At 39.2% G+C, this 25,966-nt stretch overlaps 3 protein-coding genes across 3 annotated transcripts; all 3 read left to right on the top strand.

Annotated features, from left to right (window-relative positions):
* Window positions 1-5,718: 5,718 nt before the first annotated feature.
* CBG03656 lies at window positions 5,719-10,182 on the top strand (the record flags this gene model as incomplete). Its single annotated transcript, XM_002629892.1, has 7 exons — window positions 5,719-5,964; window positions 6,438-6,848; window positions 7,781-8,254; window positions 8,302-8,444; window positions 8,491-8,612; window positions 8,665-8,744; window positions 9,763-10,182. The coding sequence occupies 7 exons, from the start codon at window positions 5,719-5,721 to the stop codon at window positions 10,180-10,182; spliced, it is 1,896 nt and encodes a 631-aa protein (XP_002629938.1).
* Window positions 10,183-10,909: 727 nt separating this feature from the next.
* On the top strand, window positions 10,910-13,006 carry Cbr-sco-1 (the record flags this gene model as incomplete). The annotated part of the gene is made up of 3 exons (XM_002629891.1): window positions 10,910-11,016; window positions 11,122-11,843; window positions 12,879-13,006. 3 exons carry the CDS (start codon window positions 10,910-10,912, stop codon window positions 13,004-13,006), a joined length of 957 nt encoding a protein of 318 aa, XP_002629937.1.
* Window positions 13,007-13,939: 933 nt separating this feature from the next.
* CBG03654 lies at window positions 13,940-20,139 on the top strand (the record flags this gene model as incomplete). Its single annotated transcript, XM_002629890.1, has 6 exons — window positions 13,940-14,134; window positions 14,777-15,208; window positions 16,538-16,700; window positions 17,034-17,106; window positions 18,055-18,481; window positions 19,978-20,139. 6 exons carry the CDS (start codon window positions 13,940-13,942, stop codon window positions 20,137-20,139), a joined length of 1,452 nt encoding a protein of 483 aa, XP_002629936.1.
* Window positions 20,140-25,966: the final 5,827 nt, after the last annotated feature.

Raw genomic sequence — 25,966 nt, 5'->3', positions numbered from 1 at the left:
TTTAGTATGGTCAAAAAGTATCAATCCTAAAAGAAACTATGACAGGGTAGCTGCTACCCGCCCGTACCTACCCGCCCGTACCTACCTGCTACCCGCCCGTACCCGTACCCGCTTGCTACCCGGAACTTTTTGTGTTTGCAGACAAAGCGCGCAACTTTACGACAATTCGATTAAATTTTTTTTTCAAATGATGGGCCCTGTTGAGATCTATCATTTGGTACAAAAACCGTCTGGATATCTCGTTTTAGAGACAAGTTATCAGCCGACCCGCTTGCAACTATGTGTTCATTTTCGGAAATTTCGGACTTTTTTGGAATTTCTGGAATTTTTTGAAATTTCGGGATTTTTGGACATTAGCATATTTCGGGATTTTTGGACATTAGCTTTTTAAGTAAATGAATTCTGAGAAATCCAGAATCACTAAAATTCCACCTGTTCAAGATCTGAACTTTTCGATTCTCTATTTTCCACATCTAGACATTTTGGGACTGTATATCTAGCAAAGTTCGAAACTACGAAATTTTTGCATATTTTCAGTTTTTCCTAGACTTCGAAAAGTCAGAGAAAGTCTTTGAAAAACACGCTACCGCGAAGCTCACCCCGGAAATCAAAGTGTGGGAAGAAGAGGCAGGATGGGAATGAGAGAAAAATCTGAAAAAAAGATAAAGCATAACATGCATATATGGAAAGCCTTTTCAGGGAAAAAATCTATATGCCATATATGGGAAAGGAAGTGGTTTCTATCATACTTGTAAAATTCCGGGACGGCCCGGGCCTGAGGAAAATTTCAAGGCCCGGTAGAAAAAATTTCGTCATTTTGAACCGAATTTTGAGCTCTCAATACAATTTTCTATTTTTTTTGTGCTTCTTGGATGGTTTGTCTGTTTGATCAAAAAATATCAAAAAAAAACTCGAAAAAATTTTTTTGATCGAAAAAAATCACATAAGGGTCCCCCCTTATCACATAAGGGTCCCCCCTAACTTGTGGAATGACAGGCCCGCCGGGCCGGGCTGGGCCTCCAAAATTCGGGGAAAAGCCCGGCCCGGCCCGTTACAAGTAATGTATGGTGACAAGGCTCGAAGGACTTGGAAGTGTCATCAGGTGACGTCGTCTGCCAGGAACAATAGAAGCCAGAGAAATCGTGAATTGTGAACTTCAAAATTTTTATTTTTTGGAAGCGCCTAACAATGACAATTGTAATCCAGGACCACGGATTTTTAGTTACGGTACTTCTGGGGGAATCGGCGACCTACCGGCCGCGGCCCTGATTCCGACAGCTTTGGAAATGACTCATAGGAAAGACCTCTAATAAAACGGCACCATCGTAGTTCTTCTCTTTGAGCTCAATTATCTCAGATTCTATAATAGCTATCAAAAATGGGTCAACTGATGAAATGTTCATCATTTTATCTTCAACATTTTATCACTTGACAGATTTTTGATTGCTATTACAGGAGCCGAGATAATTGAGCTCAAAGTGGAGAGCTAAGCGATCGACAGAAAAGGCTAGAGGTGAGAGCTAAACGGATGGCGGTCGACAAATGGTAGGGAGCGAAAGCAGAGTGACCGTGGCCTGGAAACATCCAAACTTTCAGCGAGAGTTTTCTGCTAGTTTGAGCAACCAAGAGGTTTGGGTTACGGTAATTTTTGTTTCCAAGACCCCTTCGAAAATTGGCTCTAAACGGAAGTCAGCTATACACCGATTTTCGAATTCAAAGAGAAAAAAGTCCGGCTCAATTACCTTTGAGCTTCCCGGGAGTCATAGGACAAACTTTGACCGCTGAAACATCATCCTGAACAGCTGCTCCCACTTTGCTCAAGACCTCACTAATCATCTCAGCACGTTCCTCCCCCCCCCCCCCCTTGCCATCCGTCATAATTACAACTGACAGCTGTTTAGAAGAAGCCAAAGAGCTTTTCTTCCGATTTTTAGGGAAAATCTAAAAATCTCATAGCTCGATTCCCGTGAAAGATATCAAAATTCTGTCAACTGATAACTTGTTGAGCACATTATCATAAACATTTTATAAGTAACAAATTTTTGATAGCGGTTATAGGAGCCGAGATAATTGAGCTCAAAGTTGGAGCATCGATTTTCGGCGATATTTACTTTGCCTTCAACCTTATTAAATGGGGGAAAATGAAAGAGGAATTCGTTTTATTTGAAAAATCGAAATGTGTGTGTGTGTGTGTGTGTCCTGCAGGCTGGAGGCAAACACATAGGAGTGGGAAACCCGAGAATTCCACCCCAATTTTCTCTTCTTTAGGTTCTCTTTTTTGTTCTCTTTGCTGCTCTGTTCTTCTGGGGAGAGAGAACCACCAGATGGGCAAAAAAAATAATTAGAAGCAGAAGGAGAATGGATGGATGAACTTCCAATTGAACTTTGAGAATCTAGGAATACCGGAATCTCAAAGTCCAGGAATCCATGAATCTTGGAATCTAGGAATCTTGGAATCTTGGAAACCAGGAACTTAGGAATCTAGCAGCAGGAATCTAGGAATCCAGATATCCAAGAAATTGAGGATCCAGAAATCTAAGAATCTGAGAATCCCAGAATTTCAGGATCTCAGGATCTAAGGATCTAAAAATCTAGGAATCCAGATATCCAAGAATTCAATCCTGATATCCAAGATATCCAAGATATCATATCCAAGAATTTGAGGATCCAGGAATCTAAGAATCTAGGAAGTTAAGAACCCAGGAATCCAGGAACCCAAGAATCTAGGAATTCAGGAATCTAAAAATCCGAGAATCTAAGAATGTAAGAATCTAGGAATCTGGGAATCTGGGAATCTAGCAGCAGGAATCTAGGAATCCAGATATCCAAGGATTCGAGGATCCAGAAATCCAGGAGTCTAAAAATATGAGAATCCATGAATCTAGGAATCTAGGAATCCCGATATCCAAAATTTGAGAATCCAGAAATCTAAGAACCTAAAAATCCAGGAATCTAAGAATCCAGGAATCCAGGAATCTGAGGATCTAAGGATCTATGAATTTAGAAATTCAAAAATCCAGGAATCCAGGAGTCTAAGAATCTGAAAATCCATGAATCTAGAAATCCAGGAACCCAGGAATACCGATATCCAAAAATTTGAGGATCCAGGAATCTAAGAATCTAGGAATTTAAGAATCCAGGAACCCAAGAATCTAGGAATTTAGGAATCCAGGAAACCAGGAATCTAAGAATCTAAGAATCTGTGAATCTCAGAACCCAGGAATCTTAGAATCTAAGAGAATCTAGAATCTGAGAGTATTAGAAACCAGGAATCTAAGAATTTAAGAATCCAGGAATCTAGGGATCCGGAAATCTAGGAATCCAGGAACTTCGGAATTCAAAAATCCAAAAAATCTAGAACTTTCTCAGAAAGTTCTGAAGTCTTTCAGATTTTTCTCCCGAATCTTCTGAATCCTCGAAAATCCGCTGAACGCCTTCAATGCTTCTCGAAGGCTCTGGAACCTTTCGGAGCACATCAAAAGCAACTTCCAGAGCTTCTAGAAGGTTCTAGAAAGTTCCGGGTGTCCATTTCTCTACCTCAGTATGTTCTAAAACGACAGAACACCGGAGATAATTTTGAATAAATTTCCAGAGCCTCCAGAATGTTCTAGAAAACATTCTAGTCAATTTAATACGATTTGGAAAACGACAAAAAACCGATTTTTAGACTAAGGATAAGTTTTTAGTCTGAAATTCTGATTTTCAGGTTCTGAATAGCTGATTCTAAGAATCAACTTGACCAAGGATGAAAAAAACCGAAATGACACACATACACACTGCGAAATTTCCAACCATGGACATAATTGGGCAGTAATTCCTCGTGTCTCCAAATTTGGCGCATTTCACAATACACAGACCGCCGGAAGGTCTGATTCACCGTGATCAATCACCAGTAGAAGAAGTTCAATGATCAAAAAGTTCTCCCTATCCGCCAATTCTGTGTTCGTTTCTCACTCTGGCTTCCCATTTTTTTTGTTTATTTTGTATTATACTTTGCTTCTTTTTGACAGCTGGGCATGGTGTGTGTTCTCTCTTGGAGAGTGTGAGTGCCCACGTGGCGTATCAGAGAGGCAAATTGGCATTTGGCATCAAGCCAATTGCAACCGCTTTGAAGCTCTGAAGCTCTGTAGCTGAGTAGCTGCTCCATAAGTTAACGATCTTGAAGTTGTCCTTTAGGAGCTCTTTGACCGGCATTCTTGAAAATTGGCATTGATCCAAGTGCAACCGTGTAGCTTTTAAGCTCAGAAGATAGGTAGCTGCTCTCCTGAGTAGCTCCAACTGATGAGCAGCCGCTCTAAAAGCTAGCCTAGATGATGTAGTTCACTTATAGACGGTTTTTGATCGCTCCAAGTTGAGCTACGAGGTCGAGAAGTCTACTGCCAGGCGTAGCGCTGCTGATTAGCGGCTCGACAGCGAATCAGCGAATTCGGAGGTTCAGAATTTTCTAGATATCAAGATTCCTGGATTCCTTTAATCTTGAAATAAGTGTTTCCAGATTCCAGATTCCTAGATTTTTGAAGTATTGGATTTTAGAATTCCAAAATTTGTAGGTCCCAACAAGTCCAAAATCTGAGATGATCTGACGATTTAAAGATTTCTGGATTCCTGGATGTTGAAAATGATATTTCGAAATTCTGTTATACTTAGATTCCTGGAAATTCAGAAATTCCGAATTTCCTGGATATTTGTGATCTTGGAAGATGAGATTTTCGAATTCGTGGATCCCCAATCCCTAGCCGAGTAGCTTCTCAATAAGTTAACAGCCATGTAAGAAGCTTTTTGACCGGGACTTTTGAAAATTGGCTTTAAGCTAGGTGCAACCGTGTAGCTTTTTTTAAGCTCAGAAGCTAAGTAGCTGCTCTTCTGAGTAGCTCCAACTGATGAGTATCGCCCCCAAGTTGGGCTATCAGGCGCAGCGCTGCTGATTAGCGGCTCAACAGCGGCTCAGCGAATTCTCAGATCCAGCATTTCCAGATTTCTAGATTTTGAAATTTTCAAAATTCGTAGATCCCGAAAAATCCCAAATTGGAAATACTTAAATTTCTGGAATTCCTTGATTTTGGAATTCCAAGATTCGTGGGTCCTGAGAAGTTCGGAATCTGAGATTCTGAATTTTCTGGATCTTCTCTAGGTTCTCTTCCTTCCTTCCACGGTGCCTTTCAATGGCCTAACTTTCTCCAAATTGCATTTTCTAGGCCATTCCATGTTCCGGCTACTCTGACGCGTATCCCCTTATATTCTATTTGTCCGAAAAGAGATAGAACTGTATAGAAAATGACCTTCACCCAGTCTCCCTCCCCATTCGATTCTATCTTATCTCGTTTCGCCTCCATCCACACCGAGAATCTTTCGTTTCATCTCATCTCTTTTTTTCTCCTGGAAAATGTAGTTGTTGGCCATTTTTGTAGTTGTCTTTTTAAGCCAATTTTTGGGACACTAAATTTTGGAAAATTGAAAGTCTGTTTTCTAGGAATTGTAGAGAATGTCCTCAGCTATCCAGACATATAAAAATGGCTCATTTTGGTCCACTACTCATCGAGGTATTTTTTATTGAAAAACTCGATGAATAATAAGCAAAAATCAAAGATTTTCATATGCTTGAGTAGCTGAGAAAATTCTCTACAATTCCTAGAAAACAGATTTTCAATTTTTCAAAAATTAGTGTCCAAAATATGACTCAAGTCTCCCATGGCCTAGAAATCTCCTTCCTCTTCCAGGATGACCACCTCTTACACCCCCAAAAACGTGGCAATCACCGGCGGGTGTGGATTCATCGGGTCCAACTTTGTCAACTACATTCACGATGCCTGGCCCAACTGCAATTTCGTGAATATCGACAAACTGATTTTGAATAGTGACACTCAGAATGTGTCGGAGGCTGTGAGAAGCTCTCCACGCTACAAGCTGGTGCTCACTGATATCAAGAACGAGGCAGCGATTTTGAATGTGTTCGAGGAGAATGAGGTAGGTGTTCTAGGCTTAGAGATGCTTCTAGAGCTTCCTGGAAGCTTTAGAACCTTTTAGAATCTTCTAGAGCCTTCCAGGGTCTTCTAGACCCTTCTAGACCCTTCTAGAACCTTCTAAACTGTTCCAGGTCGATGAAACTAGTTCTATAAGGTTCTAGAATCAATCGGATCTAGGATCTATGCTCGTTAGGCATGTCGGATCTTTGAATTTTTAAGATCTGAGATCTATATGTTCCCGGATCGTTGAGATCTGGGATCCTCTGCTCTGTGGTCTTTGGGATTTGCGGTCCCTAGAACCTACGATCTTCTGAAACCTTCTAGAATCTTTCAGAACCTTCTAGGATCTTCTAGAACTCCCTAGGATATTCTAGACCCTTCAAGGTCCTTCTGGAACCGTATAGACCCTCCCAGAACCTCCTAGAATCTTCTAGAACCTTCTAGAGACTTCTGAAACCTTCTCAATTCTTCCAGATCGATACCGTAATCCATTTCGCCGCCGATTGCACATCGACGCGTTGCTACAACGAGACCGCCGAAGCTGTGCAGAACAACATCCTCTCCTTCATTCAATTCCTCGACACCGTTCGTCACTACGGAAAGATCCAAAGATTCGTTCATATCTCCACCGACGAGGTGTATGGGGATTCTGATCTGTCGGAAAATGAGCAAGGCAAGGTGGAGAGCTCTCGGTTGATGCCTGGAAATCCCTATGCTGCTACGAAGATCGCTGGAGAGGCGTATGTGCGAGCTTATCAGAAGCAGTACAATCTGCCAATTGTCACTGCGCGGATGAATAATATCTATGGACCGAACCAGTGGGATGTCAAGGTGGTGCCAAGATTTATCGAGATTGCAAAGGTCCGTGGGGAATACACCATTCAAGTGAGTGACATGTCTTTTTGCTGCTTCTCAGGGTTCAGGGGTCCGATGTTGTCGTTCTAAAGGAATCTAGGATTCATAAGATCTGGGATTCAGTGATTTATCTTCTAGAACCTTCTAGAACCTAGTGGAACCATCTAGTACTGTCTAGAATCATCTAAAGCCATTTCTAGGATTCATTGAATCTGACGCCCAGTGATCCGCCTTCTAGAATCTTCTAGGACCTTCTAGATACTTACATACCCTTCTAGAACCGTTTATCTAGGATCTAGAATTCTGAGACAGCTCGGATCTTCGAATCTATAAGATCTATAGAATCTAATACCGTCTAGAACTTTCTAGAATCATCTAAAATCTTCTAGACACTTTTAGACTCTTCTAGGACTTCCTGGACCCTTCTAGAATCTTCTGGACATTTCTAGGATCTTCTAGAACATTCTAGATCGTCCCAGAACCTTCTAGAACCATCTAGAACCGAGGATTCACAGGACCTTTGAGTTTAGGGACTTTTCGATGTCTAGAAGGGGGTCCAGATTTTAGCTCCCTTGAGATTCTGGATTTTTTAGGAATCTCTCGAATCTGGGGCTAGGAACCATAGGAATTTAGGTTCTCTAGGAACTGATATCTGTAAGACTTAGGATCCAGTGATCTACTTTTCAGGACCGTCTAGAACCATCTAATATCTTCTAGACTCTTCCATGCCCTTCCAGGACCTTCTAGAACCTATGGTCAATAGGATCTAGGATCAATAGGATCACAGATCTACAGGATTCAGGATCCACAGGATTTAAGATCCAGGATCCTAAGGTATCTCGGAATTTCGAATTCATAGAATCTGTCATCTATATCGAATTAGGATCAATAGGATCTAGGACCTTCGGAATTTATGATCCTCAGGAATCTGGGATCTATATCCCCAACCTCCAAACTTCCAGGGAACCGGCAAACAACTCCGCTCATGGCTGTTCGTCGACGACGCCTCCGCCGGCCTCAAAGCCGTCACGGAAAAAGGAAAGCTCAACGAGATCTACAATCTCGGCACCTACTACGAGAAGAATGTCGCCGATCTCGCGAAAACCATTCAAGAAGAGGTCGACCGTCAACTCGACCGACCACACCAGCCACCGCGCTACAAGTCCATCCCAGACCGTCCGTACAACGATCTTCGCTACCTAATCAGTATTGAAAAGGCTAAGGAGGATCTCGGATGGGAGCCAACCACCTCTTTCGATGAAGGCATGCGGATTACTGTAGCTTCTGCGTTAAAGGAGCATAAACATGTCAAAATGCATGTGGCCATCTATGGAGGAAAGGGGTATGTTGGACAGGAGTTGCAGCATGTGCTGAGAGCCAGAGAGATACCGTATGTCTTGGCAACAAAGAAGGTTGGATTTGATAGTGATGAGGAGGTAGGATTACGGTGGAAGAGGATTTTTCTAGGTCATCATCATTCCAGGTGGAACGAGAACTGGCTCTGTTGGGAGTTACCCATGTGATCTGCGTCACTGGAAGGACCCATGGACCCGGCTGTAACACTATTGAGTACCTGGAGGGAGGACCTGATAAGGTGTTCATCAATGTTAGAGATAATATGTACAGGTAGGTCAGCCTACTGTAGTTTTTGTCCAATAGAGCGCGTTTACAGTGCCACCATTCTGGCGCACATGTGTCGGAAAATCGGACTTCACTACACGTACATTGGCACGGGCTACATGTTTGCGTATGATAAGCAACACTCGATTGGCGGCGCCGAGTTCAAAGAGGAGGGTCGGTTTCCATAAAAAAAATGAAATTGTCAAAAAAAGAGGAAATTTTCCAGATGAGCCAACATTCTTTGGCTCCGCCTACTCGGTCGTCAAAGGTTTCACCGACCGGCAGATGAACTATTTCAATCAGAATGTGAGTAGGAGGAGGAGAGGGGTGGTGATGGCCTAGGAATCCAAATATGAGAATTTTGGACTTATAGAGCCGAAAAAACTGATGGTCCAACTCGTGGCCTAGAATACCAAATCAATGGTCTAGGAAACCAAATTTTAGCTTGCTGACCTAGAAATCCAAATTTCGGCATTTTGGACTTTTAGAGCCGAAGAAAGTGATGGCCTAGGAACCCGAAATTTCATGGCTTAGATCATGATGGCCTAAAAACCCAAATCTGGCATTTCTGGCCTAGAAAATCAAGTCGTGGCCTAGGAATCCAAGTTTAATGCTCTTGAACTTTTGAAATAAGGAGCCTAATTTCGAGGCTCAAACCAGTGGCCGAGGATCATAGGGTAATGGCCTAGAAACCCAAAAATACAAATCGTGGCCTAGGAATCCAAATTTCAGCATTTTGGACTTTTAGAGCCGAAAAAACTGATGGCCATGATGGCCTAGCCATGGCCGAGGAATTCAAGTTTTTCGCACTTTTAGAGCCGAAGATGACCTAGAAATCACAGTGTGACCTAGATAACCAAATCTGAGCTTTCTGGCTTAGAAATACCATCCATGGCCGAGGAATCCGAATTACAGCATTTCGAACTTGTGAAAGAGTGAATTACGGCCTAGAATTCCAAATTTCAGCCTAGTGGCCTAGAAACCCAAAACCATGGCCTAGGAATCCAAATTTGAGCACTTTAGGCTTTTAGAGCTGGAGTAACTGATGGCCTAGAAATCCAAATTGCATGGCCTAGGAATCCGAATCTGAGTTTTTTGGACTTTTGAAAATAGGAATTTATGGCCTAGGAATCCAAGCGTGACCTAGAAAACCAAACCATGGCCTAGGAGACCGAATATTAGCTTTATGGCATAGAAATCGACTTGGTGGCCTAGGAATCCAAATTTGAGCATTGTGGGCTTCCAAAAAAAAAAACCAAAACAAACTGATGGCTTGGAAACTCACTTTCCATAACCTAGAAAATTCCCAAATTCCCATTTTCAGGGCTGGGAGAACCTCAACGTCCGAATCACCCTTCCACTGTCTCTGGACTTGGACCAACCGAGAAACTTGCTCTCGAAAATCATCAAATACAAGGAGCTCTTCGATATTCCAGTTTCCCTGACCATTCTACCGGACTGTATGAATGCAATGTGCAATTTGATGGAGCAAAGAACCGGGGGAACACTGAATTTGGTGAATCCAGAGCCAATTTCCCTCTATGAAGTGGTCAAAATCTACAAGGAAATTGTGGACGAGACCGTGAATCCGACGCCGATTGGTGTGGAGACGGAAAGGGCTCAGCAGCTACTGGCTACTAAAGGAAATTGTGCATTGGACACGGAAAAGCTTCAAAAACTGGCTCCGGTGTTGTCGGCGAAGGACAGCCTTGTCAAACACTTCAACGAGATGAAGGCGAATTAATTTATATTTTTTTCACACATTTCTTAAGATTTCTTAAACAATTTTTAAAGTATTTCAATAATTTCAATTTAATTATAAAAAAAATTTAATCGGGAAAAAATGACGACATTCAATATAAAAAATAGCGAAAAACAAGGTTTTTTCCGGAAAATATCACCCCAAAAGTGTTTGTTTTGCGCACAAATCACGAGATTCTCCAAAAAAAAAGCAAAAAAATCGGCAAAAAAAAACGAGTTCAGTGTGGATTTACGGGGGAGGGACTAGAATCCCAAACGTCGTGTAGTCCTCTCGGAAACGGGTCTCGAAGGGAAGAGACGTTTTGGTGTTGATTTACGAGCGGAGGGAGATGATTTCATGTTTTTTCGAAGTTTTAAAATGGTTTTTTTGGGGTTTCTGAACGAATTTTCGATAGGAAGTGTTAACAAACGGTTAAAAAAGCAATTAAACACAAAAATATTGAAAAGGATTTAATGAAATTTGGTTTAAAATGATGGAAAATAATGAAAAATACAATTCTTTGGAAATCTTCAATTTTTTGAGTTTGTCTCTGTAAGAAATGCGAATTACCGCAAAAATACGGTTTTCAGCACATGCTGAATATGTTTTTTTTTCAAAAAAAAATCCGATTTTTTTCATTTTAACACAAAAAAATTGAAAATTCACCTTTTTTCTGAATTTCGTCTTTATTCCTTTTTTGTCAGAAAATTAAAAAAAACTTTTCCAGAAAATGCTGCGAACAGTACAGCTGGCTTGCTCGTCGGCAAGCCTATGTAAAAACACAAAATCACTCTGGTCCATCACCTCGGCAGCACGATTTTCAGACAAGAAGAAGGGGTAATTTTCGAATTTTGTGCTTAAAAATTGATTTTTCGATTTAATTTGTCGGAAAATGGCTTTAAAATGCTAAAAATGTTTTATTTTCATCAAATTTTCTTCCAGCGACGACCTGGAGACTGATCTTCAAAAAGACCTGAAAAAGCTCAATGAAATCCTAAAAACCGGAATAAAAGAGACCGAATCGATCACCGAAAAGCTAAACGAAGTTCCAAAAGGTCAAGAATCCGTCGACAAGAATTTCATGAATTTCCGAAAGCAAGCGGAGCAAGAAGCCTTCAAAAGAAGCAGCATCTTCAACTGGAAGACCGTCTTAGCAACGTTCGCAATCGGTGGAAGCTGTCTGGCAGCACTATTTTATATCAAAAAGATTCGAATGGATGAGAGAGAAAAGCATCGGAAGCAGACAGCCGGAAAAGCGAGGATTGGTGGAGAGTGGGAGCTGGTGAACACCGATGGAAAGTTGGAAGGATCCGAGCAACTACGTGGAAATTGGCTTTTGATGTATTTCGGATTCACGAATTGTCCCGATATTTGTCCGGATGAAATTGAGAAAATGGTCAAAGTGGTGGAGATCATTGAATCCAAAAAAGACGCGACACCTATCGTACCAGTGTTCATTTCCGTTGATCCGGAGAGAGATTCTGTTGCTAGAGTGAAGGAGTATTGCTCAGAGTTCTCTGAAAAGCTACGTGGATTCACTGGATCCACTGAGCAAGTGAATAAAGTGGCGAAGACGTTCCGGGTCTATCATAGTCAAGGACCAAGGACCAATAAGCAAGAGGATGACTATATTGTGGATCATACTGTGATTATGTACTTGATTGGTGAGTTTTTGAATAGGGAAAATTTTGAAAATTTTTTTTCAAAATTGCGCAATTTTTGAAATACCGAAAAATTGGAAAATTTCGAAAATACAGTTTTTTTTTTAATTTTAAAATTTGAAATGGCTCCCTCCAGGACGTTTCAGAACTCGACGAAAATTTTCAGAACCCGACGAAAAGTTTTGAAACGTCGTGGTTCTGAAACGTCAGATTCTGAAACGTCTTGGTTCCGAAACGTCGTGGTTTTGAATCGTCGCAGCTATAAAACGTCGCGATTCTAAAACGCCGTGGTTCTGAAATCTCGGGTTCTGAAACGTCGAGCTCTGAAACGTCGGGTTTCGAAATGTCGGGTTCTGAAACGTCGGGTTCTGAAAAGTCGTGGAAACGTCGGATTCTTAAACGTCGGATTCTTAAACGTCGTGGTTCTGAAACTTCGGATTCTGAAACGTTGTGGTTCTGAAAACGTCGGGTTCTGAAACGTCGGGTTCCGAAACGTTGGGTTCCGAATCGACGTGGTTCCGAATCGTCGTGATTCTGAAAAGTCGGGTTCTGAAACGTCGTGGTTCTGAAACGTCATGTTCGGAAAACGTCGGATTCTGAAAACATCGGGTTCTGAAACGTCGGGTTCTGAAACGTCGGGTTCTGAAACGTCGTGGTTCCGAAACGTCTTGGTTCTGAAACGTCGGGCTCTGAAACGTCGCGATTCTGAACGACACAGTTCTAAAACGTCACAGTTCTGAGATGTCGCGATTCTAAAATACTATTTGAATGAAAATTGGCTAAAAGTTTTGGAAAATACTTGCATTTTTGAAGGCAAATAATCTTAAAATTCAAGAAATGCGCCTGAAAATTTTCCGATTTTTCAAATAAAAAACGGCTAAAATAAGGCAAAAATAGCTAGAAAAAATTCTGGAACTTCGACGAAAAATCACTAATTTCTACTAAAGAAATCGTGTTTTTTTTTAAAGATTTTTCGCAAATTTCAGCTTAAAAAGCAGCTTCCGATACTTTTCTCCCCATAAACTCTCGATTTTTCAGATCCCGATGGTCAATTCCACGACTACTACGGTCAGAATCGAAAAGCCGAAGAGATCGCCAATGTGATCGAGATGAAAGTGCTCAAATATCAGGCTCAGAATCGAAAATCTCTATTGAACCTGTTCTAGACAAGATGAATTGCTGATTTTACGTGTATTTTAGATCATTTTTTGAGTAGAAAATTAGTTTTCCCGTTGTTTTTTATTAATTGTTAAAGGTGTTTTTTGGTAATTTAGGACATTTTTGAAGAATTTTTTTTTTAATTTTTTGAGGTTTTTTGAATTTCTTGCGTTTTTCAGGCGCTCATATATCTATTTTCATTGATTTTTTACCGACTTTTAAAAGATTTTCCAATATTTTTTTAATTCTTAAAGCATTTTTCCTGTAATTTTTACCGCCGATTTTAGTGATTTTTAGTTGATTTGAACTTTTCTATCGAATTCTGCCTAATTTCAGTCGTTTTCCAACAATTTTCCGCAAAATTTTTAATTCTGAAAATTGACATTCTCCATTTTTTCGATTTTTTAACTTTTTGAAAAATTGACTTCAGGCGATTTTAGTCAGTTTTTGTTGGTGTACGGTGAAATTTTTTATTGCATCAAAATGTGCAGAAATGCATGTAGATTAACATAAAAATGAAGAAAAAAATTCAAAAAAAATTCCCTCATCGGGAAAAACGCATCGAAAAATAGGCTGAAAGCCCTTAGGGACGAGCTTTTTCACTTGTTTTTTCTAGGCCATCCGGTGAATAAAAGCGCGCGAATTCAAACTTTCAGAAAAAATTTCTTCCGTTTTCACTGTTTTTTTTTCAGGTTTTCCGATGTATCTAGAAAAATCAACAAAAACCTTGAAATTTTTTTTTTGAATTTTTTCTTTATTTTTATGTCAATCTACATGCTTTTCTGCACATTTTGATGCAATACAAATTTTCACCGTACACCACCTTTAAAAGTTTCATTTTATCGATTTTTTAACTTTTTGAAAAACTGATTTCAGGCGATTTTTAGTCAGTTTTTCTTCATTTTATCTCCAATTTTTCGAATTTTTCCCCAAATTTCCAGATGACGTCAAAACCAGAAGACGTCAAAAGCGAAATCAACGTTCGTGTGGCGAAACGAAACGACGCGGTACGGTACTCGGTGATGAGTTTCAACGGAATGGACAAGGTCGACACATCGAAATGGACGATGGAGAGCGGGGTGACGATGGAGCGAGAGGATAATCAGAGAGTCGTCATGGCGACACAGTCGGTTCAGGTAAGGAAATTTATGGAAAATGAGTGAAAAGTCGAGAAAATCGGGGAATTTTGACATAGGAATTGTGTGATTTTTTCAAAAATTTTTTTTCGAAAAATATGAAAAATTGGGATTTTTTCGCTGAAAAAGACGTGTAAGTCTCTATTTTTGACCCCAAATTCACTACTTTTAGACTCAAAAATCACTATTTTAGACCCCTAATACCCTAATTTTGACCTGAATCGCCTTATTTTGACCTCAAAAATCATATTTTTACATTAAGTTCACTATTTTTGAATCTAATTTTGAAAATTGAAAATTGAAAAAAAAGGTCACGGCCTAAAATAATCTAGGTCATGACCCGGAAAAATCTAGGTCATGACCCAGAAAATCTAGGTCATGGCCTTAAAATCTAGAAAAATCTAGGTCATGGCCTGAAAATCTAGAAAAATCTAGGTCATGACCTAGAAAAGTAGGTCATGGCCTAAAAAAATCTAGGTCATGACCTAGAAAAAATCTGGGTCATGACCCGCAAAAAACTAGGTCAAAATCTAGGTCGCGACCCAGAAAATATAGGTCATGACCTAGAAAAAGTAGGTCATGGGCTAAAAAAATATAGTTCACGACCCAGAAAATATAGGCCACGAATTTCTGTTTTTCCAGGAATACGGAGAAGGCTCGGAGTACGGTAAAGCGGCACGCGAAGAGGCACGCCGCAAGAAGTTCGGTCGCCAATCGAAAAGCTACAAATTGGACAATCAACCATGGAAACTGTCATTCAAAGAGCCCGAAGGCCGTCAACGACAAATGCGCGGAATCCGAGAGGGCGGAGCCAACGAGCACGCCGACTATTGGGTCTTCATGAAGCCGCCGGGCAATTTCAGCGAATTCAAGGCGTATAAAGTCGATGAATGGCATAAATTCTTGCCGGCAATCACTCATAAAACGCTGGATATCGATCAGGCTGAGGAGCAGTTCTCGCAGAGGAATAAGGTTATGAACCAGTTCGCACTGAAAGCGGCTATACAGAATCAGCTGAATGCGGCGGATGAGGTGGAGATGTCCGAGCAACAGAAGAGACTGCTGAAGATTAAGGTAAGAGGGTTTTGATTGTCGAAAAATGGCAAATTTTTGACCCGAAATTCAAGAAAATTGACTCAAAAAACATGAAAATTGACCCGAAAATCAGAAAATTGACATAAAAGTCGGAAAAATTGACTCCAAAAATCAGAAAAATTGAGCCATAAGTCAGAAAATTTGTGCCAAAAATCTGAAAAATTGAGCTAAAAATCTAAAAAATAGAGCCAAAAACACAGGAAATTGACTCAAAAATTATGAAAATTTAGCCTAAAATCAGAAAAAGTGGGCCAAAAATCGGAAAAATGGGCCCAAAAACCAAGAAAATCGAACCAAAAACCAAGAAATTTGAGCCAAAAATCATTAAAATTGACCCATGAATCTGAAAACTTGACCCAAAATTCGTGAAAATTGACCCAAAAATCAGAAAAATTGATCCAAAAATCAGGAAACAGTGAACTAAAAATCAAAAAATTGAACCAAAACTAAAAAAAGAGTTCAAAATTCAAAAAAATTGAGTCAAAAATCCGAAAAATTGAGCCTAAAATCATGAAAATTGGGCTCCGCGACGTTTCGAAAGACGACGTTTCGAAAGACGACGTTTCGAAAGTGTGACGCTTCGCAAGTGTGACGTTTCGCAAGTACGGCAATTAATGCTTTGAAAGCGTCAAATATACAAAACTCTATTCGAAAAACCATTTAAATACTCAAATACAAGTTTTTGCTGTTTCTTTCATGCATAAAAGTGCAAAGCTGTTACTTTCGAAACGTCACACTTTCGAAACGTCGCGGAGCCGAAAATTGAGCCAAAACTGAAAAAAAAGACTCCGAAATTCAAAAAAATTGAGCCAAAAATAGCTGAAATCGGTCAATTTACGAAGTGGGCGGAGCCAAGAATTAAAAGCTCCGCCCACATTTTTGAGGGAGTTATAAGCAAAATTCTGAAAGAAATAGGCTCCGCCCACTTTTTCAACTTTTAGTTTGGAATATTCGGCTTGAAATGACCTGAAAACAAAAGGAAGGGATTCATATTATCTGAAATTTTGGATGAAAAATTTGAAAATTCGCGAAAATTGACCCAAAAATCAGAAAAATTGACCCAAAAATCTAAAAAATTGATCTAGAAATCATGAAAATTGAGCCAAAAACTATGAAAATTTGACCCTGAAAATCAAGAAAAATTGAGCAAAAAATTTTTCTAAATTCCTGAAAATTGAAAATTCCGGAATTCTCAAAATTGTTCAAAAAACTGACTTTATCGCTGAAAATTGACGGATTTGAGCTCAAAAATCCTCCAAAATAAGGCTAAAAATGTCCCGAAACCGCCTAAATTACCAATATTTTCAGGACGAAGGAAGCTCGGACGATTCAGATGACGGTGACGATGAAGGAGAAGGTGGTGGTGAGGATGGAAAGAAGAATAACGGAAAGAATAAGAAGAAGAAGAAGAAGAATGTGAAGCCGGCGAAGGAGAAGCGACAGAGAGTCGAGAATAGTGACGATGTGGCTAGTGCGTTTTTTTTGGGTTTTGAAAAATTACAAAAAATGGCTGAAATTGGCTGCAAATGACAGGAAAATGGCTTAAAAATGGCTTAAAAATTGCCGGAAAATGGCTGAAAATGACCGAAAAATGGTTTAAAAATGCCTGAAAATGCCGAAAAATGGTTTAAAAATTCCTGAAAATGCCGAAAAATGGCTTGAAATTGCTGAAAATGCCGAAAAATGACATTCTGGGCCTCCAAATCCCTAAAAATCGATATTTTTGAACCTAAAAAATCTTTAAAATAAAGGAATTTTCAGATTTTTTGGCTTTTTTCACCCATTTTCACCTTTATTTTTGCAGAATACGAGTCATCTGACGGCGAGGATGAGGGACGCGAGTACGACTACATTTCGGACAGTGGAACCGATTCTGAGTGAGTTTTTGGGCTGAAATAACTGAAATTTGGGTTTTTTGACCCACGAACTCCTTAAAAAGAGCTGAAATTCAAGCTTAAAATGTCGTTTTTTAGAGTTTTGAAAACCATAAAACCATCAATCTCAAGGGTTTGTGGCTGAAATAGCTAAAATTCTTGATTTTTGACCTACGAAACCCCCTAAAAAGCTGAAATTCGACTGAAATTCGAGCTTAAAATGTCGTTTTTTGGAATTTTGGAACCCCTAATACCATCGATCCCATGAGTTTTTTGGCTGAAATAGCTGAAATTCAGAACCTTTGACTCTCAAATTACCTCAAAAAGCTGAAATTTGACTGAAATTCGGCTGAATTTGAGCTATAAGTGTAATTTTTGGGACTTTTGGAACCCCTAAAACCTTCAATCAAGGGTTTGTGGCTGAAATAGCTGAAATTCTGGATTTGTGATCTAAGAAATCCCCAAAAAACGGAAGTTTGGCTGAAATTCGAGCTATAAGTGTCATTTTTTGGGCTTTTGGAACCCCTAAAATCACATCTATCCTAATTTTGTAGACTTTTGGAGAGAATAGCTGAAATTTCGGATTTTCGACTCAAAATACATCAAAAAGTTCGGCTGAAATTCGACTTTAAAATGTCATGAATTGGACTTTTGGAACTCCTAAAACCGTCGATCTCAATACTTTTAGCTGAAATAGCTGAAATTCTGGATCTTGACTCTCAAAATACCCCAAAAAACTGAAAATTGGCTGAAATTCGACCTTAAAATGACATTTTTTTGAACTTTTGGAACCCATAAAACCATCTATCCCCAGAGTTTTTTGGCTGAAATAGCTGAAATTTGGGATTTTTGACCTGCGGAACCCCCCTACAAAACTGAAATTCGGTTGAAATTTGACCGATCAGAACCTCAAAAATCCCATTTTCGATCCCAACCCCCTCAAATTTTCAGCCGCGAACAAGTCCCATCCGACGAGAAAATCGAGAAGCAACTCGTCGGCGTCGCCGAGGAGGAGGGCGCTCGTAAGCTGTTCGACACGGATTCCAGCGAGTCGGACGACGACTTGGCCAAAAAATTGCTGAACAAAGACGACAAACGAAAAGGAGGGAACGATGTCGAGGAGCGCGACTCGTCGGGATCGGATTCCGACGATCCGGACACCGAGAAAATTGAATCTGTGGTGTTTTTGAAGGCGAACAAGGATGCGGAGGGAAGCTCGTCGGGAGGAGGCAAGAAACGACCGTTGACAGAGGATTCAGATGTGAAAGTGGACGGGGGAAGTGATGCCAAAAAGCCGAAAACTGCTGCGAAATTCGAGGAGGGGCTTAACGAGGAGACTGTGAGAAGATATCTTCGTCGCAAACCACATACCACCAAGGTAGGTTGTGGCCTAGCTGTTTCTAGGCCGCGCTGGCTGGGAATGGAAGAATCCATGTTGGTGGCCTAGAAACTCCTAAAAACTGGGCCACCACGTAATAGGAACCGATTTTTCGTAGTTCAAATTGCGTTCTATGATGACCTAGCTTTTTCTAGGCCACATTGACTGGGTTAGCCCCTTAAAATTAGCAAAAACTAGGCCACGGGATAGTGACTGTTTATAATAAGTTAAATTGCGTCTGTATGGCCTAGAGTTTTCTAGGTCACGTTGGCTGGGATGGTGGCCTAGGAACTCAGTAAACTAGGCCACCAATTGTAATAGGGATTAATTCGGCAATTACAATTTCGTCGTTTTTCAACCGCATTCTTTACCAGCCTGTTGTGATGGCCTAGCTTTTTCTATGCCACATTGACTGGGTTTGTGGCCTAGAAGCTCGTAAAACTAGGCCAACAATATAGGGTCTAAGCTTAAATTGCGTCTGTTGTGATGACCTAGCTTTTTCTAGGCCACGTTGGCTATTGAATACAAATCAAGGATAGGGTGGCCTAGAAACTCACTAGAAAAAACTAGGCCACCAATATCGGGACTAGCTTTTGTAATTTAATTTTAGTTTCCTAAGACCTCTGTATTGATGGCCTAGCTTTTTCCTAGGCCACGTTGGCTGGGATGGTGGCCTAGGAACTCAGTAAACTAGGCCACCAATTGTAATAGGGATTAATTTTGGAATTAACATTACGTCGTTTTTTGACCACATTCTTTACCAGCCTGTTGTGATGACCTAGCTTTTTCTAGGCCACGTTGGCTATTGTATACAAATCAAGCATAGGTGGTCTAGAAGCCCGGAAAAACTAGGCTGCGTAATACGAATTTTTTTGTTTTTAAAATTTAGATTATGATGGCCTAGATTTTCCTAGGTCACTGGGGAATACGGATTCCAGGATAATGGCCTAGAAGCTCAGAAAACTAGGTCGCCAATATTGGGGTCTTTTTTTTGTAATTCCAATTTTGATGGCCTAGCTTTTTCTAGGCCAAGTTGGCTGGAAAGAGAGTTGATGGCCTAGAGGCTCAGAAAACTAGGCTACCATTATAGAGACTAACTTTTCTAATTCAAAAAGCGTCGTTTTTTGACCTCATTCTCCCTCAGCCTGTTTCGATGGCCTAGCTTTTTCTAGGCCATATTGACTGGGTTGGTGGCCTAGAAACTCGGAAAAACTAGGCCACTACGTAATATGGCTTTAATTCTGTAATTAAATTGTGATGGCTTAGATTTTTCTAGGCCACGTCTGTTGAAAATGGAATAATCCATGTTAGTTTCCTAGAAACCCGGAAAACTAGGCCACCAATATAGGGTGACTAACTTCTTTTGTAATTTAAATTGTGATGGCCTTGCTTTTTCTAGGCCGCGGGAATGGAAATTTCGAAATTGAGTGATATTATCGCGAAAAAAAAACGAAAAACTACAGTAACCTCGAAATTTTCAAAATTGAATTTTCCAGGAACTGCTCCACAAGATGAACGGAAAATGCGGTGAAATGAGCAAATCGGAGATGGTGATGAAGTTGGCGACGATCCTCAAAGCCATCGAACCCCATCAAACACGGCAGCTGAAGGGCAAGAAGGAGGTGCTGTTCTTCTCGTTGGCCAACACTGTCGCTTGATGATATTCTCTTTTTTTTTTGGTTTCTCTGAAACTGTCTGGAATTTTTTTCGTTTGGATTCCAAATATTTGGAATTCTAAACTTCGAATTTTATTTTATTTATTTATTCATCCCCTCGAAACCCCGTTTTTCTTCTTTTCCCTTGTAAATGAATGCAATTAAATTTGGAACTTTTAGAATTTTTGAAATTTTAGAAAATTTGAGTCTCACAGATTCCCAGAATCTGGAAAATTTGAGAAACAGTTTTTTTTTGATTTGGAAATGTTATTTTCAGAAAAACCACTCTATTAGGGCTTTGAGGAAAACAGAAAGAGGTCACTCTATGATGTCGCCGCATGAAAAAGGAAAAAAATACGAAAACGCACAGATGGGAATCGAACCCGCGATGCACGACTGATAGCCAGGCGCGCTCACCTCTACAAATCGAAAACAAAAAACCAAAAAGTCTGAAAAAAATTTCAGCCAAAAAAGTGCGATTTTCACTGATTTTCGCCAATTTCAGTACTTTTTTGGCTGACTTTTTTTTTTCAAATTTTTTTTGTTTCAAATTATAGGCTTAGACAAAAACGCCTTATTTCCCTTCCACTGTCACATCCGAAAAATTGCGCCAAATTCAAAAAATTTGGGTGCCCCTCGCCCCCAGCTACCTTAGCGCCAACTACTCTGATAGAACGCCACCCGAATCATCAAATTTGAGCCCATGTATCTCATTTTCTGTGAAAGATATCAAAAAGTGGTCAACTAATAAAATATTGCTGATATTATGATAAACATTTTATTAGTTGACAACTTTTTGATATCTTTCATAAGAAACGAGATATATAAGTTCAAAGTGGACGGTTCGGGTGGCGTTCTATTACAGTGTTTACTGTATACAAAATGTCCCGTAGTTCTGTTCAAAAATCAGAATTCTAGTGCTTCGAGGAGCTGAGATACAGCTTTTTGAAGTTTTGGAGGCTAGAGACACCAGACGACGAGAAACACTGCGTCTCTAGCCTCCAAAATTTCAGATGGTGGTATCTCGGCTCCTAGATGAGCTAGAGAGATGAAAATTAGATAGAAATGTGTCAATTTCAAGGGTGAATATCACCACGTCTTTTTAATTGAAGAAATTCCAAATTCGAAAATAGGTGAAATTAAAAATGAGTTCTTTCTTTATTGATCTAAAAACCAGCAATGCGTTTTCCATTTTGGACCAAAAATCAGCTTTCTAGCTTATCTAGGAGCCGAGATACGATCACTGAAAGTTTCCAAGGTCAGAGACGCGTACCGTATACACTCTAATAGAACGTCACCCGAATCAAAACAATTTGAGCCCACGTATCTCATTTTTTGTGAGATATCAAAAAGTGGTCAACTAATAAAATGTTGCTGATATCATGATAAACATTTTACTAGTTAACCACTTTTTGATATCTTTCAAAAGAAGTGAGATATATAGGCTCAAAGTGGACGGTCCGGGTGGTGTTCCATTAGAGTGATTACGGTATAGGTATTTTAAAAATTCTGAAATTTTCTATGTTCCAGTGACCCTAAACGACTACTCTGTACTGGACGACATCCCACATCGACCAATTATTTTTCACACTGAAACATTCGAAATGTGCGCAAATACAATGGCTTGCTACGCGGAGAAAGGTGGCCACTACACACGAAAGTTGGCGAGAATTCTGCGAAATGCTGCTCATCATTTTGGGACGGATCCAGCAAATAGAACGAATGAATCTCTTATGAGATTTGCATCAGGCCTGTGCGGCAACAAATTGCCGAAATTGCCGAATTTTTGTTGACGATTTGCCGTTGCCGAAATCGGCAAAAAAATTTCGGCAATATTTTTTGAATTTAGAGATTTTCACAATTTTTTTTAGTCAAAAAAATGATTTCGAAGTTCGAAAAATCAAATTTTGAACACTATCATCCCTCAGAGTGAATTTTAGAGGAAATGTGTCCCAATAATCATCAAAAATACTTGCATCGGATCTAAAAATGGGCTTTAAATTTGTGAACATAGGAGAAAAATAGATATCATGAGTCACAACTCATCAAAAAAATTATCCAGTCTGTCTCAAATCTCTAGGGAACGTGTGTCGTGAGTTGCCTAACAAGTTGAGCGCACTATTTTCAAAACTCACAATCGGAACAAATATTTTCAACCATTGGAATACCCTCTATTGCTAAAGAGAAATAGTTTGCACAAAAAATGTGACCTTGAGTTGCCAATTTTTGTAATTACTTTTTTAAAGGTGGGGGGACAGGAGATTTTACGGGGGATTTTTGGGGCCATGTCCTTAATCAGACCCCTAGGGCCAGAAATCGTCACTGAAGCATTAGAATTGATTTCACAAAAAATCCAAGAATTTGAGAATGAAGATGATGGGGTAGGATAGTTTTTTGGAAAGGTCTATCAATGTAATGTCTGAAATTTCAGGTTCCATCAAATCTCATCTCCGAAAGCTTGACCAGTTTGATGATAGCCACTGGATTTTACAAGCAACTGGAATAATGCGTTCCCCGTTATCTTTGTTATTTTGTTTGGAAATTTTTGTTTCAAAGTTTCTTTTTTTTTTTGTTGTTGTTATCTGGAAGTTTTCCAGATTTTTCATTGTTTTGTCCGTTCTCTTAAACAAATTTCATTTTGGATTTCTTCTAAAAAAATAAAAACACTCTTTAAGAATTAGGCTTTAAAGGTGGGGGGACAGGAGATTTTTCGTAGTTTTTTTGTAGCTAGAGTATGCATTCTACCGTGACGGTGTACAACGCTTAATGTCACTCTGCGTACAGCTGTCGTCCTCGCCTTTATGTATGCAATCGGGTGACCGCTTTCTCTTTGCCCGTGTAGCTCAGTCGGTAGCGGCGCCGCACCCTCAATCCTCGTCCCACACGTTCAACTCCTCGAGAGGCATATTTAAACGAAATTTCGAGAAAATTATTTTTTTCATGTCCCCCCACCTTTAAGGAACTTATGAAACACATTTTCTGTAGTTCTGAGCCTGATAGAAGCATTTTCATGTGAGTTACGTATCGATTTTAATTAAAAAAAAGACACAAAACTTTTGTTGCCGAAAGTTGCCGAAATTGCCGAATTTTTGTTTCGGCAAATTGCCGAGTTGCCGAATTGCCGAAAAAATTTTGTTGCTGCACAGGCCTGATTTGCATTCATTTACAAAATTCGGAAACTCTTTTGCTGAAAATCAAACTCTCAAACTCCAAAATTTCCGAATTTTTCATAGTTTCAATTTCTCATAGTTATTAAATAAGTCCCGCCCCCTTACCCTTAAACTGTGATTTTTCAATTTTTATTCAATTGTCGCTTACCCATTCCATTTCCACTTTTGTAATTACGCCATAAAAGGTGAGCCGTACCTCTCGGTACCTGTCTAGACTTCCCCCTTCTCTCCGCTCTCTTATCCTTGTATAGTTTCTCTTATTTTTCTTCTTCTTCTTTCTCATTTCTTTTCCTCACTTTCTTATTGTAACACATGACTTACATCACACTTTTACCGAATATTATAATAACATTTTTCTCGCTTTTATCATTTCAATGAAAGTTTAATTTTTCATGATCTCCACATCAGGGATGTTTGGAATGACCTTGTTGGATTTTTTCGGAATGTCGAATATTCCGATTTCAAAATTTTCGGAATTTAAGAAGTTTTTTTTAAATACTCATGTTTTGAAGTAGAAATTACATTTTACCATCACAAAAACGACGAATAGGTGAAAAATTGGCAAAAAGAGTTCGAAAACGCGAAAAATGGGAAGCACACCTCTAATAGAAGCCCATGAGTTTCTATTTTTACTATTAACAATCACCAAATTCTGTCTGTGTGTCCGTTTGTTCCCGGTTCCACGACCCTAGCGAAGTCCCCAGTAGTCCAAAATTCTCAAATTTTCACAGATTATCAGAAATAGCAGCGAGATGTTGCCCGTCTATTTTTCATTTTGAAATTTTGTTTCTGACGTCATCTGGAGACGTTACTCCATTCCTTCAGTGCAACTCTTTAGAAAATTATTTTCACGTCACTTCCGTCCAACCTCTCTATTTCCTTTTCTTATCCACACTATATCTGATAAAAAAGTGATTTTGTGAAAATAATTATTTAGTCTTAATTTTGAAAGAAGAGAGAAAGGAAAAGTTCAGTAACCTTTAAAATTCTGACTTTCTGAATCCTCTAATTTATCAAAAATCTGAATTTCGGAGATTCTGATTCACGAAATTTTATTATTTTTTTCGAAAATGCGAAATTTCTAACCATTCCTATGCTTCAAACATTTTGGTTTTACTCTGAAATTCTAAAATTCTAATTCAGAAATTCGGAAAATTGGGAAAACGGGAACTCGAAAATACCGAGATTTGAAACTTCGGAAATTTTGAAGTTTGAAAATCAGATATTCAGAATATTACGAAATTAAAAAATTTGAAAGTTAGAACACTCGAAATTTTGAAAATCCAAAATCTCGAAAGCCAAAAACCAGAAAAACCAGAAACTCAGAAGTTCAGAAACTCAGAAGTTCAGAATATCAGAAAGCCCAAGTTCGGAATTCAGAAAATTATGAAATTCATAAACTTTGTGAATCAAAAACTCAGAAATGTGTTTTAGAGAAAATTCTGAAAATCTGATTCGTGTTAAAATTTTGGGAATTTGTGAAGTAGAATCTCAGAAAGTCGGAAACACGGAAACTCGAAAATACGAAATTTCACAAATTATGAGTTCTGAAATGAAGTATTTCAATAAAAAAATCTGTGAGTTCGAGAATCGCAGTTCCGAAAATTCATGACTCCTGAATTTCGAAACTTTTGAAAAAATTATAAGTTGTCAAATTTCAAGATATTCGGGAATTCAGACAAATTATTAGTTCTAAAAATTTGGAAATTTTGAACAGTTCGTGTATCAACTAAGACACATTTCTGATCTACATTTCCGATTTATCTGTCCAAGCCCAAACTCAATCGGTTAAGGGTGTTGTAAGCGGGAGCCAGAAGGTTTAGCCCCCGAAGGCGCATAAGCAGACTGTCACTCCAGTTTATGAAAGTTGACAACACAATCAACTAAAACTTCCTCTTCTGATTTTCTCCGATTTGGAGATTCAAACGTTTTTAGTGAAGCCAGGAGATTGTAGCCGCCGACAGGCGGTGGAAATCGACTGGTTAGAGAAAATATGCTAATTCGCAATTCCAGTATTTTTGGAACTGTGATTTTAGAACTCGAAAATTTCTTAATTTCTAAATTTTAGAATTTTGAAATATTTTTTTTTCCGGCGGTTCAGAATTCCTGAATGGTCGAATTTTGAGATCCTGGAATCTCAGAATTTCATAAATTCGGAATTTCGGAATTTAGAACTGCAGAATGAAAAATTCAAATTTTCCGAAACACTGAATTTCTGAAATCTTAACTTCCAAATTGTCAAATTTCTGAATTTTTGAAATAAAATTTTTTTGAAAATGAAACGTTGAAAAATAGAAGCACGCCCTCTTTTTGAAACCCACCACTAATAGAAGCCCATGGGCGGTAATTCTGCCTGCAATCAGTTTTTTCGCGATACACCGTAGTCCGAAAATCTCGAATTCCGAAAAAAATGCTCCGGAAAAATTCCGATCGGAATTTTATGCCAAAAAATGTTTCGGAAATGTTCGGACCGGAAAATCAAATTTGGAGAAATTCCGAAACTTCCGAAATTCCGAAAATTTTAAAATCGGAATATTCCGAATTTCCGATATTTTGAGAATCCAAATTTCCGATATTCCGAAAAGTTCCAAAAAGGCCATTCCCAGCATCCCTGGTTTTGAACAAGAGTAATATTTGCTTTCAAAGTTTCTGAGCAAGTG

This window comes from Caenorhabditis briggsae, assembly GCF_000004555.2.
Source record: "Caenorhabditis briggsae complete genome, chrII, whole genome shotgun sequence".
Taxonomy (NCBI): Eukaryota; Metazoa; Nematoda; class Chromadorea; order Rhabditida; family Rhabditidae; genus Caenorhabditis; species Caenorhabditis briggsae.
This window is presented reverse-complemented; position numbering and strand designations above follow the sequence as displayed.